At 43.9% G+C, this 13882-nt stretch overlaps 2 protein-coding genes across 2 annotated transcripts; one reads left to right on the top strand and one right to left on the bottom strand.

Moving 5' to 3' along the window:
- The first annotated feature begins 1679 nt into the window (after positions 1–1679).
- On the top strand, positions 1680–4340 carry LOC142398196 (tripartite motif-containing protein 16-like). Its single transcript, XM_075482156.1, has one exon. The coding sequence runs from the start codon at positions 1707–1709 to the stop codon at positions 3378–3380; it is 1674 nt and encodes a 557-aa protein (XP_075338271.1). The 5' UTR covers positions 1680–1706; the 3' UTR covers positions 3381–4340.
- A 3724-nt stretch (positions 4341–8064) lies between these two features.
- Positions 8065–13428, bottom strand: LOC142398622 (uncharacterized). The gene is made up of 3 exons (XM_075482698.1): positions 12943–13428; positions 10823–10883; positions 8065–9740 (listed from the first exon to the last, which is right to left on the bottom strand). Exons 1-3 carry the CDS (start codon positions 13321–13323, stop codon positions 8827–8829), a joined length of 1356 nt encoding a protein of 451 aa, XP_075338813.1. The 5' UTR covers positions 13324–13428; the 3' UTR covers positions 8065–8826.
- Positions 13429–13882: the final 454 nt, after the last annotated feature.

Raw genomic sequence — 13882 nt, 5'->3', positions numbered from 1 at the left:
TTTACCTCTTCTGAAGTCCAAAAGCTGTACGAGAGTTCATGTTTCATGTCATACACTTACTCTGCTCTCAGAGGTCATTCGAGAGAAAACCGTGAGGCCAAGCACAATGACAGGGACATTGGGTGAAAGAGGACAAAAATACCTACATTTTGAAGAATAATTTGTCTAGGGGCAGCAGACATGTTGGACGTGAGAGAGGTTTGTTTGAGTTATTTTGGTATTAATTTCAAGCTTGTCAAAATAGAGTGTGAAGCCCCAGGACAGCAGAGTGAGAGAAGTCCTGATTTTTCTTAAAACTTAAACTGCTATTGTGTCAAAGCTATAAAATATATCAACAAACCACTTAATTCAATTAAAGTTGAGTCTTTCCTGGCCTGTTTAAATTTTGAATGATGTCTCTATGATGAACTATGCCTGAGTTATGAGGCCTCCAAATAAGGCTACTTTTGTCCCATTATATATGAATCTGTTTGAGTAATTAGAGAGAAAAGTCATAGCACACTAGTCCCTATCGGTGGACACGTGGGGATATGCTTTATATCCCGGTCGGACCAACCGTACAGGGCTAGTTACGTGGACAAAGTCGTGACAGAAACGGGAGAGTAATAAGTATGCACAATAGTAATATGTGTGCCTTGATGCCTTCAGCATTGACACCCATAATAAGAACTCAGACAATGTTCTTGTCTCAGTCTTCATGATGTCGGGAGGATTTCTGTCATTTCGAAGTGGAACTGCTGTTCCTCTGTATTGAAAGGAACCATTTGATATTTGCTGGTTGATGTCTTCTAGATGTCTTGAAAGTTAAATACGTTGGGCTTATTAAACCACGGGGAGATATTTGGCTGGACTTTAGAAAATCAATTCAGTTATCCATGAAAATATGCTGTTATTTTATGTTCCTATGAACTGGAGATACGTACATTGTATCTTTTGTGTCCTCGTTTTATTATAAATATTAAATATTATATACTATATTATATTATAGTTTTACCTTTGATTTCCCACTCTTTTTTATTTTAATACTAGTGTAAATAAAGGTTTGTGGTGTGTGAGGGATGGTCGCCTTCAAACTGCCGATGTGTAGATGGTACAGGAAGAACTTTGCTGACGCAGATTTGGTCGAAAACAGAAACCTTTCATTGCCAACCAGGTCCGTATCAGAATTACAGGTTGATGCATCAAATCTAGAGAGATCTTCAAAGCTCCAAAGTCCAATGCAATCTCTCTCGCACTGTGGGTGCTTCTCCAGTTAAGTAAGGTAAAAAATGTCCCATATTTGGTAACCCTGTTGATGCTGCATGTTCCCGTCTACGGGCACCTCGCCATAAGATAAGGTATACTGGTGAGCCTTCCTTGGACGCATTAACCGAAGAGTGTGTTCTTCTCAAAATGTTTTATGTTTGACTATCTGTGTCTCTTATCTTGAGACACACTGTTTCCTGAACTCTTCGCACAGCTGATAAGTATCAGACACTACAGGTTCAACACACTTCCTGCTCTCAAACACAGCAGCTCCACTCTGCGCACATATTTCCTTGTTCCCTCCCCTTCAGATCTGCAGTTTGATGAAGGAGGTAACCAACATGTGATGAACTGACAGGCTCCGTCCTCTGCACCGACACATGATTTGTAGATCAGCGCTCAGAGGAGTTTCAGCTTTGAGGAAGTGAAACTCACTTTCATAATTGTTGCTGAGAGGCGAAATGGCGCAGAAAGGAGTTCAGCTGAACCGGGAAACAATTTCTTGTTCGATCTGTCTGGATGTACTGAAGGAGCCGGTGACTATTCCCTGTGGACACAGCTACTGCATGAAGTGTATTAAAACCCACTGGGATGGAGAGGATCAGAAGGGAACCCACAGCTGCCCTCAGTGCAGGGAAACCTTCATACCGAGGCCTGTCCTGGGGAAAAACACCATGTTAGCTGATTTAGTGGAGCAGCTGAAGAAGACTGGACTCCAAGCTGCTCCTGCTGATCACTGCTATCCTGGAGCTGAAGATGTGGCCTGTGATTTCTGCTCTGGGAGAAAACTGAAAGCCATCAAGTCCTGTTTATCCTGTCCGGCCTCTTACTGTGAGAATCACCTTCAGCCTCATTATGATGTGGCTCCATTAAGGAAACACAAGCTGGTGGAGCCCTCCGAGAACCTCCAGGAGAACATCTGCTCTGTTCACGATGAGGTGATGAAAATGTTCTGCCGTACCGATCAGAAGTCCATCTGTTATCTCTGCTCTGTGGATGAACATAAAGGCCACGACACAGTGTCAGCTGCAGTAGAAAGGACTGAGAGGCAGAGAGAGATGGAGGGGAGTCGGCAGCAGATCCAGCAGAGAATCCAGGACGCAGAGAAAGATGTGAAGCTGCTTCAGCAGGAGCTGGAGGCCATCCATCAGTCTGCTGATAAAACAGTGGAGGACAGCCAGAAGATCTTCACTGAGCTGATCCGTCTCCTCCAGAAAAGAAGCTCTGATGTGAAGCAGCAGATCAGATCCCAGCAGGAAGCTGAAGGGAGTCGAGTCAAAGAGCTTCAGGAGAAGCTGGAGCAGGAGATCACTGAGCTGAAGAGGAAAGATGCTGAGCTGCAGCAGCTCTCACACACAGAGGATCACAGCCAGTTTCTGCTCAACTACACCTCAGTGGCAGCACTCAGGGAGTCTACACACTCACCCAGCATCAAGATCCGTCCTCTGAGGCACTTTGAGGATGTGAGAGCAGCTGTGTCAGAGCTCAGAGATAAACTACAGGACATCCTGAGAGAGGAATGGACCAACATCTCACTGAGAGTCACTGAAGTGGATGTTTTACTGTCACAACCAGAACCAGAGAGCAGAGCTGGATTCTTAAAATATACATGTGAAATCACACTGGATCCAAACACAGCACACACGTGGCTGTTACTGTCAGAGGGGAACAGAAAAGTGACGGGAATGAAACAAGAACTGTCTTATTCTAGTCATCCAGACAGATTCACTGAATATTCTCAGGTCCTGAGCAGAGAGAGTCTGACTGGACGTTGTTACTGGGAGGTGGAGATGAGAGTGGGAGGAGTTATTGTAGCAGTAACATACAAGAACATCAGGAGAGCAGGAAGTGGGGATGAATGTGGATTTGGTCGTAATGACAAAACTTGGGCATTGAGATGTTACCAAAACAGTTTTGAATTTTGGTACAACAACATGGAAACCTCCATCTCAGGTCCCCAGTCCTCCAGAGTGGGAGTGTACCTGGATCACAGAGCAGGTATTCTGTCCTTCTACAGCGTCTCTGAAATCATGACTCTCCTCCACAGAGTCCAGACCACTTTCACTCAGCCGCTTTGTGTTGGATTTTGGATTTTGGGCTCTGGAGACTCAGCAGAGTTGTGTAAAATGAAATAAATGTATGTAGTCAGCTTGTTGCTGTCAGCTGGTTGCTGGGATGTCTCTGCTGTTCTGCTGTTTATTTGCTGCTTTTTCCTGTGTCTGTGCAGCCATGGAGGATATCACTGCTAATGATGAGTTTGATTCACAGAAATATTTCTCCACATGAAAATCTAAACTTCTCCGAGCTCTAAATATCAGTTGAATACTCATGTTGATGTATCTGTATGTTGTTGTTTCTCTTCCACTTCATGGAGCCAAACAGAGAAATCAGCAGACCTTCCTTTATCACAGATTTCACTTACTTTTAGTCTTAACCCAGAAACTAAATGTCCTGATTCTGGATGTTTTTCTGTAAATAATAAATTGTGGATTCATCCTGATCATGAATTGTGTTTCTGTGAAAATGGGAGTGAGGCTGTCACCCCACCAGCATCCCTCATGGTGGCAACACACGGCTGCAACAAGTAACTGCTTTGATTCAGAGATGTTTGTTTAAACCCATCTGTGGCTGGAAGAGTTGCTTTGCTTCAGGATCATATTCTGGGTTACCTTTCCATCAGTTTGATTGGGATTCCTGTGATCCTCACAAGAAGTTCCAGAACTATATGAATTAATTAATTTATAAGATTCTCTTTCGATTCTGATGGAGAAACTGTGAAACTGATGAAAGAGAACAACTGAAGAAGTTAGTTTTTTATTAGTTATTGGATAACTAATAAATTCTGTGGGAATCATTTACATTTATTCAGCTTTCCTTGGCAAAGCAAATGTTTTTGACATAACACTGTATTCGGATTTTTTGTCAGCGTGTTGTTAGAAAGTGTTATTGGCGGTATTTGGGGGTATTACTAGCAGAAATATGGGCAATACCGTAGCACCTGTTAGCTAACATTAGAGCTAGCCGAATGACGCTCATTAACATGCTTGCTAACGGGTTTACTTTAAATTAGCAATTTAAACTTAAATTAAAATGACGCTTTAATCATTTCATAGTTGTGTGACATAGACATAAACTTGTGTTGGTAATTGTAGCTTTCAAGTTAAAGAAGAAAGTCTTGTTCGCAGTTGTGTTGAAGAGTAGGCTTGATAATTGAGGCATGCTAACATTGTTGGTGTGTTTTTTTTTTTAAATACAACTTTATTTTATTGTCAAAACGGCAGTTTCAAGCTAGCTACAACGAGGGTAGGTTCACTTCCTGTTTTCAAAACAGGTCTTTGCTGGAATTATGTCCTATTTATTAATTTAGCTAATTACAAAATGCCTAAAGATACAATTTAAAATGTGCATATTGCTGTATATATTGTCTGTTATGTGCAAACATAACGCTGGTTCATCCCTTGAGTTAGTTTTTTTTAATTCTTGAATTATTCGTATGACATTTTTAAGAGACTTAAAAAAACAAAACACATTTGTCTGACAATGGTACAAGTACTGGACTTAAAATAAGCGAAAAAGCAGCCAAAGTCCCCCCCAAAAAAATCCCTGAAAGACCTCCAGAAAGCCTGGAGAACTATTTCTCAAGACCGCTTTAAAAGATTATAAGTAAGTCTGGCTGCTTGGAGGGAAAATGGAAAGAAATGAGGGATCAGGAGTCTGTGTTCTGGTCTTCAGTTGATGCAAATTAAAGTTTAATATTTCACATAGTTTGAAATGTTCTCCTCAACACTGAGTTTTCCTTCTAAATATTTTTTTTATTGATGTAGATTCAAGAAAAACAAAAATAAGTTTAAAAAAAAGGAAACAAGTGATGCAAAACTACTTCTGAAGAAATGTTATTGACCAAAAACTAAAACTGCCTGGTTTTTTTTGTTTTTTTAATACTGTACACGCTTTATTTTTACAGAGCCGTTCATCTCTTTCTGTGAAATGGTTTTTAATCTGTACATTTCCACCAGCAGAGGTCAGAAGCTTTAATCTGGTGGGTGTTTCTATGAATTATTTGGTCTTTTAAAAAGGTTGCTACATACATAAATGACATCTTTGAACACACACAAACTCAATAAGCTACAGTTTAAGGAGGTGAGAAAAGAAAAGCAGCCATTTTTTTTTTAGTTGATTTTTAAAACGTATTAAAATATATTAGGGGATCAGTTTGTGCAGCTCACAGTTGAAACATTGGGAAAGGTCCATTAACCCATTTAGGCCGGGAAAGCATTGCCGCATTTCTACCTTAAAGTGATACTCCGGAGTAGATTCAACCTGGGGTCATTTGAACCGTGACATCCAGCCAAGTAGCCCACTCGCAGTTTTTTCGATATTGGCTGAACATCAGCTGAGTTACTGAGTTATCCCGAAGAGCTTAGTACAAGCGCTAATGGATCCTGGCAGTATCTCCAAAATTACCACACTAAAATCACATGCCATGACACCAAACTTCTACAGTAGTACAAATATGGTCTGTACTCACAAAACGATGCATTTGGAAGTTTGAAAATAGTCCAGGAGTTTATTATTATCAACACAAGCCTGATAGCTTCTCTGCAGCTAAAGCTGCGTCGACGTCACTTCTGGGAGCTTCAAAGTAAGATGAGGGTTGATCTACTACTGTAGACAACAAAGCAAGGCTGCTCAATTTCTCCATTGATAAAATAACTTCACAACTCTACAACATAAAAATTCATAAAAAAACATGTAGAATATAGCATATACTTTGTTGTCTACAGTAGTAGATCAACCCTCATCTTACTTTGAAGCTCCCAGATCAAGGAAGTGACGTCGACGCAGCTTTAGCAGCAGAGAAGCTATCAGGCTTGTGTTGATAATAATAAACTCCTGGACTATGTACAAAATTCCAAATGCATCGTTTGGTGAGTACAGACCATATTTGTACTGCTGTAGAAGTTTGGTGTCATGGCATGTGATTTTAGTGTGGTAATTTTGGAGATACGGACCAGGATCCATTAACCCTTGTACGAAGCTATTCGGGATAACTCAGTAACTCAGCTGATGTTCAGCCAATATCGAAAAAACTGCAGGTGGGCTACTTGGCTGGATATCACGGTTCAAATGACCCCAGGTTGAATCTACTCCGGAGTATCACTTTAAAGCCGGGGGCGCTGTTGCGTTATTCTACCATTAAGGCCGGGAAAGTGTACACGTCTTTTTTTCCTTTAAGGGTTGTTTTGCACCAATTTTCTTCAGATACTTTTATTTTCTTACATTTCTCCATACTTGGCCTACCTGGGGTAGCGTTTTAGCGGGCATATAACGGCTTTCTGCGAGTGTGACTCATATATTGAGCGACAAAAAAAAAAAATATATATATATATATATATACATATTAGATCGATTCTTTAATTGGAAGCTCAAGAACAAGCCGGAGTAATCTCAAGTTAAATGAAGTCTTTATTTCTGGCAACAAATGAAGTATCTCAGCTAGGGGTGGGCGAAAAAAAAAAAAAAAAATCCATCCATGTACGTATCGCGATTTTTTTTATGGGATGATTTTAAAAATAGATTTTTCTCCCCTGAATCGATTATATTACGTCATATCCGTGTCCAGAAAAACTTCATCAATTCATTACATTAAGTTATGTTAAAACTAGCCCACATTTGTGCTGTGTGGACATTTCAATTCATTTTGTAACTAAACTTTAAAAAATGCCTCTTTTTGTCTCAGTTGAAATAAATGTCAGCTGCTGGACTGACTGACACAGACTGATGTGCATCGTTTATGGGAACAACATTCATTCTAGAAGTGTATGATTCAACTTGTTTGTTTTTTTAAGGAGGAAGAAAATTGCAATTACTGATCATATCCAATCGCAATCATCAAGAATCGTGATAGACATTGAATCGTGACCAGAGCACATCGTCCCACCCCTAATCTCAGCGCTGGACTCGGTATGACAGAACTCTCGCAGGAAATCCGTCAGACAGAAATATTTTAATATTTCAAGATCACAATAATCTTCCAATTTAGAACTACAATAAAAAAAGAGTAAAAACAACAAAAACACAAATAAAATACACTTCAGTTGGATACTTTTTAAATTTTCCCAAGCCACGCGGCGCTGCAGCATAAGGATGAAAGCTGCGGCTTGCCGACCCCTGATGTAGCAGAAAGGTGTGATTCTTACAAACTCAGCGTACCGAGTATATAACGTAAACTCACTTTGAAGTAGTGCAGCAGGTCTCTGCAGGTGAGTTTTACTCCTCCAATTTCTTTTACCAACAGATTTTCAGGTGACAGAAGTGCTGGGATGAGGTTAACCAGCACCTTCTTGAACTCCACATCGATATCTGAGACAACGCACATAATCAGAAAATGTCACCGCTTAAACAACGTTTTTAATGCTTCAACAAATGCTGCTGGAAGCCTGTTTGAAATCAGCATAACGGCGCGTTCACACCGGAATCGTTCGCGCAACGTGATTACATACAAAGTCAATGCAAATAGACAAATAGATAAATGACGTGAATAGACGCGGATTCGAGCCGGCGGCGTGATGAGGCGAATGCCGCCGCTCGAGTGAAAAGATGCGAATTCGTGCTAGTTCAGAAAATCCAACTTTGGCGAAATATTCGCGTCAGACAGCCTATCAGCGTTGAGATTCTGGACGACAGCTGAAATGGAGTCGTGTCTGGGTCAGTGACATCACCGCCTTCTCCAGGAGTTGCGTCTGGATGGCGGCCGCTTCCAGCGGTATTTCAGGCTCACCAGGACCCAGTTTGATGACCTGCTCGGGAGGATCGCGGCAACACTCGCACGAGTATTCGCACCGTTTGGCTGCTATGCCAGGTTTCTTAGTGACAGCAGTCTGCAAGTGTTGTGGGCAGATTATGTGGAATAACAGCCATGTTTTCTACATACAGGAAAAAAGACGTGTACGCTTTCCCGGCTTTGAAGCTGCCGTCGGCAGGTTTTCAAAATTCCGAGTCTAAAGTCGGAAAATTCGAACTGATACAACTTTCAGGTCCCTCCCCCAACCTCTAACAAGCTCCAAACCGCCCCCCAAACCCCTCCCCCTCTGTGGACGAGGTTGTGCAGGTGAGTTGGCAAAGGTGGAACGGGAAGATTTGGGTTTTTCGGCTGCTGCGCCATTTTCGCTAAGAAGCCGATATCGATCTGGTCTCTGACCGGGAGAACTTTCGTGCGCGTGAATGGGGGGAGGGGGGTCGGGCTCGATAGCAGCGTGTGCACAAGCTGTGATTGAAAGGTAGGGTTCCTCCACCCTAACGTGATTGGTTAAAAACAGCCGGGAGCGCTCGATTTTTGCAAGCACGATTACAGGCTTTAAAGGGAGCTACAGAATTCGGGATTTTTCCTAAACAGCCTATTTAATATTCTACTTCCAGAATTCCATGACAGTTCAAGCTAATATGACTAAAAAAAAGTTGCCGACAGCACCTTTAATGGTAGAATAACGCAACAGCGCCCCCGGCTTTAAAGGTAGAAATGCGGCAATTCTTTCCCGGCCTAAAAGGGTTAAAAGTCACTGTGGAGGGACCCGCTTCCTCTCAGGTGTTGCAGGTGTTGGGGTGATACTTCTTCATGTGCAACTTGAGGCTGTAATTGACGATGAAGCTCTTGGAGCAGACGGTGCAGACGAACGGCCGCTCGCCCGTGTGAACGCTCAGGTGCGACTTCAGGTGCGCCGACTGCGTGAACTTCTTGCCGCACTGCTCGCAGGAGAACGGCCGGTCGCCCGTGTGGATCCTCATGTGGACCTCCAGGTTCTGGCTGCTGGCGTAGGTCTTGCTGCAGACGGCGCAGACGAAGCGCTTCCTGAGCGAGCCGCGACTCGGCTGCCCGTCGGGCAGCTCGGACCGGCCCGGCTGCTCGCCGTAGAGGCCGAAGTTCATCACGTCGCCGTCGTCTTCGTACTCGAACGTGGAGCTTCGGCTGTTGGAGAGCTGGCAGTCCGCGGAGGCGGAGCCAGAGATGCTGATCAGCTTCAGTCCGAAGGCGTCGCCGTCCACGCTCTCGTTCTGCTGGAATGCGAAACTCACGGGGCCGTTGGCGTGTTTGTTCCAGGCCAGGTCGACGTTCAGATCCAGGTCCGCTCTGCTGGACGGGGACTTGGCCTCCATCATCGTGCTGCTGGTGAAATACACCTGCCTGCTGGAGCTCGGAGGAACCAGGTGGACGTCCGGGTCCATCTCTGAGGAGTACGAACACATGGAGTCGCCGGCCTTGACGAGCTGACCGGAGCAGCCCGGCTCGCTGCGCGGAGAGTCCAGCGTGTAGGCCGACGCTTTCCTCTGCGTCCCCGAAACCGGTCTGGTCCGTTTCAGCGCCAGCTCCTCGGAGGACGCCGACTTCTCGGGGTCTTCGCTTCTACGACTCGGCCTCCTCCTTCGCCGGCTGATTGGCGCCGACGTGACGCCTTCGCTGACGACCGACACCCCTCCATCAGCAGCCGACCCGTTACCTGACAGGAAAGACCGTAGTTGTACTTTCAGTGTTTTTTTTCCAAGTAGATTTAAAGCTAAAAAGTTGCTTTTAAACCACAGAACCTTTAAAAAAAACAAAAAAAAACTTAAAGGGATAGTTCGTCTCTTTTGACATGAAGCTGTATGACATCCCATATCAGCAACATCATTTATGAACATCTTCTTACCCCCTGCTGCGTCCTGTGAGCAGAGTTCCAGCCTCGTTTTGGTGTTGATGAAGGTAGTCCGGCTAGTTGGCTGGGGTTTAAAAAATAAAGCCTTTTGCTTCTCAAAACAATATGCGTTCAACAGAGTAATACATTTGCATCACAAAATCGTTCTCCAGGAAAAAGTCAGACCTCACAATCGCTTGGCCCTATTTTCTCTCCCTTCGTATCACTGCCTGCTGCCGCCTGCCGACAGCCGCGTCTGTTACGGTGTTTGCTGCTCGGTCTGCACTTCGGTCTGCACAGCAGGCAGTGATACGAAGAGAGAGAAAATAGGGCCAAGGGATTGTCAGGTCTGACTTTTTCCTGGAGAACGATTTTGTGATGCAAATGTATTACTCTTTTGAACGCATATTATTTTGAGAAGCAAAACGCTTTATTTTTTAAACCCCAGCCAACTAGCCGGACTACCTTCATCAACACCAAAACGAGGCTGGAACTCTGCTCACAGGACGCAGCAGGGGGTAAGAAGATGTTCATAAATGATGTTGCTGATATGGGATGTCATACAGCTTCATGTCAAAAGAGGCGAACTATCCCTTTAAACTTGACTGTTAAACGGTCCAGTCATCTAACTGGTGAGCCACAGCTTTTCTCAGCGTCCTTGAACAAGAGACGGCTGACACGTCGCCTTGATGGTCGCCTGCAGTAGCTGTTGAGTTCAAGTGTTTCTACTTTATTTCAAACTTTATAGAAACCTTCGCAGATCCAGACAAAGACGGGTAATTTCTTTGTTTTCACTTTTTGAAAAATGTATTATAACAAAATTATTTCTTTAGAAAAGCCGCAACCTCTTTTTTTTAGTTAAAAGTTAGAAATTTATGAGAAAACCTGCTCTGGCTGCTGACACTCACCTTCCTCTTCGGTGTTGTCGCTGTCAGAGTCTTCGTCTTTGATCAGCACCACATCTGGAAGCTGCAGAGTAACAACATCAGGTGAAAAGGATTAAATGTCGAAAACAATCGTGAAAGACGTCAAAACTCAGATAAAGTAAGTCGCGGGTGTTCTGATTCCTGATTGGACAAAACTTTTAAAGGGATGATTATTTAAAAGGAGGAAATGATTGTAACCGGAATAACTTCAAATATTAACGGGATCACGGAGCCTCCGTCACACCCGCCTTCTCATAGAAGCTCTGATTAATCGTCCCTTCATCTCTCAAAGTGCTTCTGGTTTCTCGGGATAATGAAAATGAAGACTCTCATCCATTGTCTTCTTCTCCTTCTTCCTCTGCCTCCTTTTCACCACAACAGACCATAGCAGCGCCCTCATTACTGCTGATGAAGCACCTACACATCTGAGAGCCTTCCACCTTTTTCCGGAAGAGGACCGTGGCCTCAGGTTTGGAGGAGCTGATTCTCATCCCGGCCGCTTCACATTAATGCCCCTTTTCCACCGCCAAGCTAGCCCTACTCTACTCGGTTCGATATAGCGTGACACCACACGACACGGCACCAGTACCATTTCCTTTTCCACCCAACCCGTGACCTGGAAGTGGGCGGAGTCGGCCCGTTCACCACTAACGTGACGTCGGTTTCAGGCGAAGAGAAGAAGAGGCGAGACGAAATACACTTGAAAAAGAAAGGAAACTTTGGCAATACCTGCACCTCGCTCACTGTCCATGGGTTGGCTTTCCTTCTCTGGTCTTCCATATTCGTAGTTCTGTTTACTCTCTGTTGCTCTCGCAGGTGTGTTTTCATACATGGCGGGTGATTATTTAAAGCTCCCCGAGCTTCTCACGTGTATGACGTAATTTCACCTGACCAATCAGTGGACAGCACTGATCACGTGACGTTTTAGTATCGGCTAGTACCGACTAGACCAACCTCTGAAGCAGGTACTAGCCGGTGCTAAAAATCGTAACGGGTCCCACCTTCAACCCGCGGTGGAAAAGCTCCCAATCAAGGTAGAGTGGGACCGTGTAGAGCTGTACCGGTACAAAAATGTTCGGTGGAAAAGTGGCAATAGCTGTGGACCGCCGTAGTGAAGCTGAAAGTCTAGGCTTTAAGAAGCCAACAGAACCAGAATCATCCTCAAAAAGCAGAGATGCGACCCTGAGGTTCACCAACGACGTGGCCTACTCTCAACGACTATACCTCGAACTCACAAGCGGGAAAAGTTCCGTACCCTTCTCCATGTTTGGTGGATCCGCCGATTACTTTCTTTTCCGGTTCCACAGCAACAGACTTTTACAAAATAAAAGCCTGTGAGCGACAGACTTTTACAAAATAAAAGCCTGTGAGCGACAGACTTTTACAAAATAAAAGCCTGTGAGCGACAGACTTTTACAAAATAAAAGCCTGTGAGCAACAGACTTTTACAAAATAAAAGCCTGTGAGCAACAGACTACTACAAAATGAAAGCCTTTTACAATAATGAAATAAATAATAAAACCTGCACTAATGCGCGATAAAATATTTATCGGCGTTAAATAATGAACGAGTTGACGCGATAATTACGGGTTAACTCGCCCAGCCCTAGTTTTAATTTAATAACAAAAAAAAACGACGAGTTCAAAGTTCAGACCAGCTTTGCATGTAACTAACGGCAACATGCAGAAGTCCTGAACCAGCCCTCATTTCTTCATATATTTCCAGGACATCGTGACTTTTTCGTCCTGTTGGTGATCATCGGTGACATGGGTGCATCCCTGGAAGAGTCCAACAGGTATAACTTCGGCAGTTCTTGTTCTGGTTATACAGGAAAGTTGAACTGAAAGCAAAGACCTGAGGGATGCATCTGGACCTTCAGATGATCCATCTACTGATGATCCAGGCCTCATCAGAAACGGTCTCCATGGTAATTACTCAGTTTCCGATGATGAGGATCGATAAACTCACTGATTGTTTAGATGTTGTTTCTAAATACAACGGTCTCAGTTGCAGCTTTGAGTTGTATTTAACTGATATGAAACTAAACGGTTAACTATTTAACGGTGGCGAGGATGACCAGAGGCCGGCGGCGGTGTGCTTACCTCCTCCCGATCAGCCCCGACACCTCCTCGGTCTCCTCCGGCGGCAGCGGCGGCTCCTCCTCGGTCACCGTCCCGCTGCTGCTGCGGTGTTTCCGACTCCCGGGCTCTCTCGGCGGTCTGCGCGACTTCCGTGACCCCCGCCCCGGCCACGGCCGCCTGCCCGCCGCCGCCGCCGCCGCCGCCGCGGACCACGATAGACTCGATGAGCTGCAGCTTCTTCTTCAGGTCCTCGGTCTCCTTGTGGCTGCGGGAGATCTCCAGCTGCAGCACGGCGTAGCCTTCGTCCACCACCTCGCAGATCTCCAGCACCGCCGCTTTGGTCAGCGCCCCCATGATGATGGACAGCTGCTCGTGGAGAGCCGCGTTGCTTAAAGCCGACATCCCGCTACTCCAAAGGAACCGAGACCGAACCGAAATCCCTCCTTTGATGGACCGAAGCGGCCTCGGAAACTCAGAAAAACAACGGTTCTTTTTCTTTTATCTGACGTCACTTCCGAAACACTCTTCATATTTCAAAATAAGAGTTTATTTTTGTGGAAAAGGGGCAGAAAAACAACTAAAAACGGATTTAATAATTTAAACTGATAGATAAACAGTAAATAAAAAATACATAAATAATATCAAAATGACGATTAAGTCATTTTTAAAACGACATATATTATGTTATATTAAATTAGTTTTAATTCAATCTGAAAGATATCAAAACCGAAAAAAATGCATTGAATAATTACTTTAAAATAAAGTAATAATAAAATAAACTAATTAATTTCTGTGTAGGTGAATTACGAATTACAAACTTAGGTGTAAATTAACTCAGAAAACCAACGGTTCTTTTTTTTTTCATCTGACGTCACTTCCGAAACACTATTCATATTTCAAAATAAGAGTTTATTACTAAAACTGTGGATTTTTTTCTGTGCCATCAGAGTTTGAATATGAA

Source organism: Odontesthes bonariensis, chromosome 14 (genome assembly GCF_027942865.1).
Source record: "Odontesthes bonariensis isolate fOdoBon6 chromosome 14, fOdoBon6.hap1, whole genome shotgun sequence".
In the NCBI taxonomy this organism is placed as follows: Eukaryota; Metazoa; Chordata; class Actinopteri; order Atheriniformes; family Atherinopsidae; genus Odontesthes; species Odontesthes bonariensis.
This window is presented reverse-complemented; position numbering and strand designations above follow the sequence as displayed.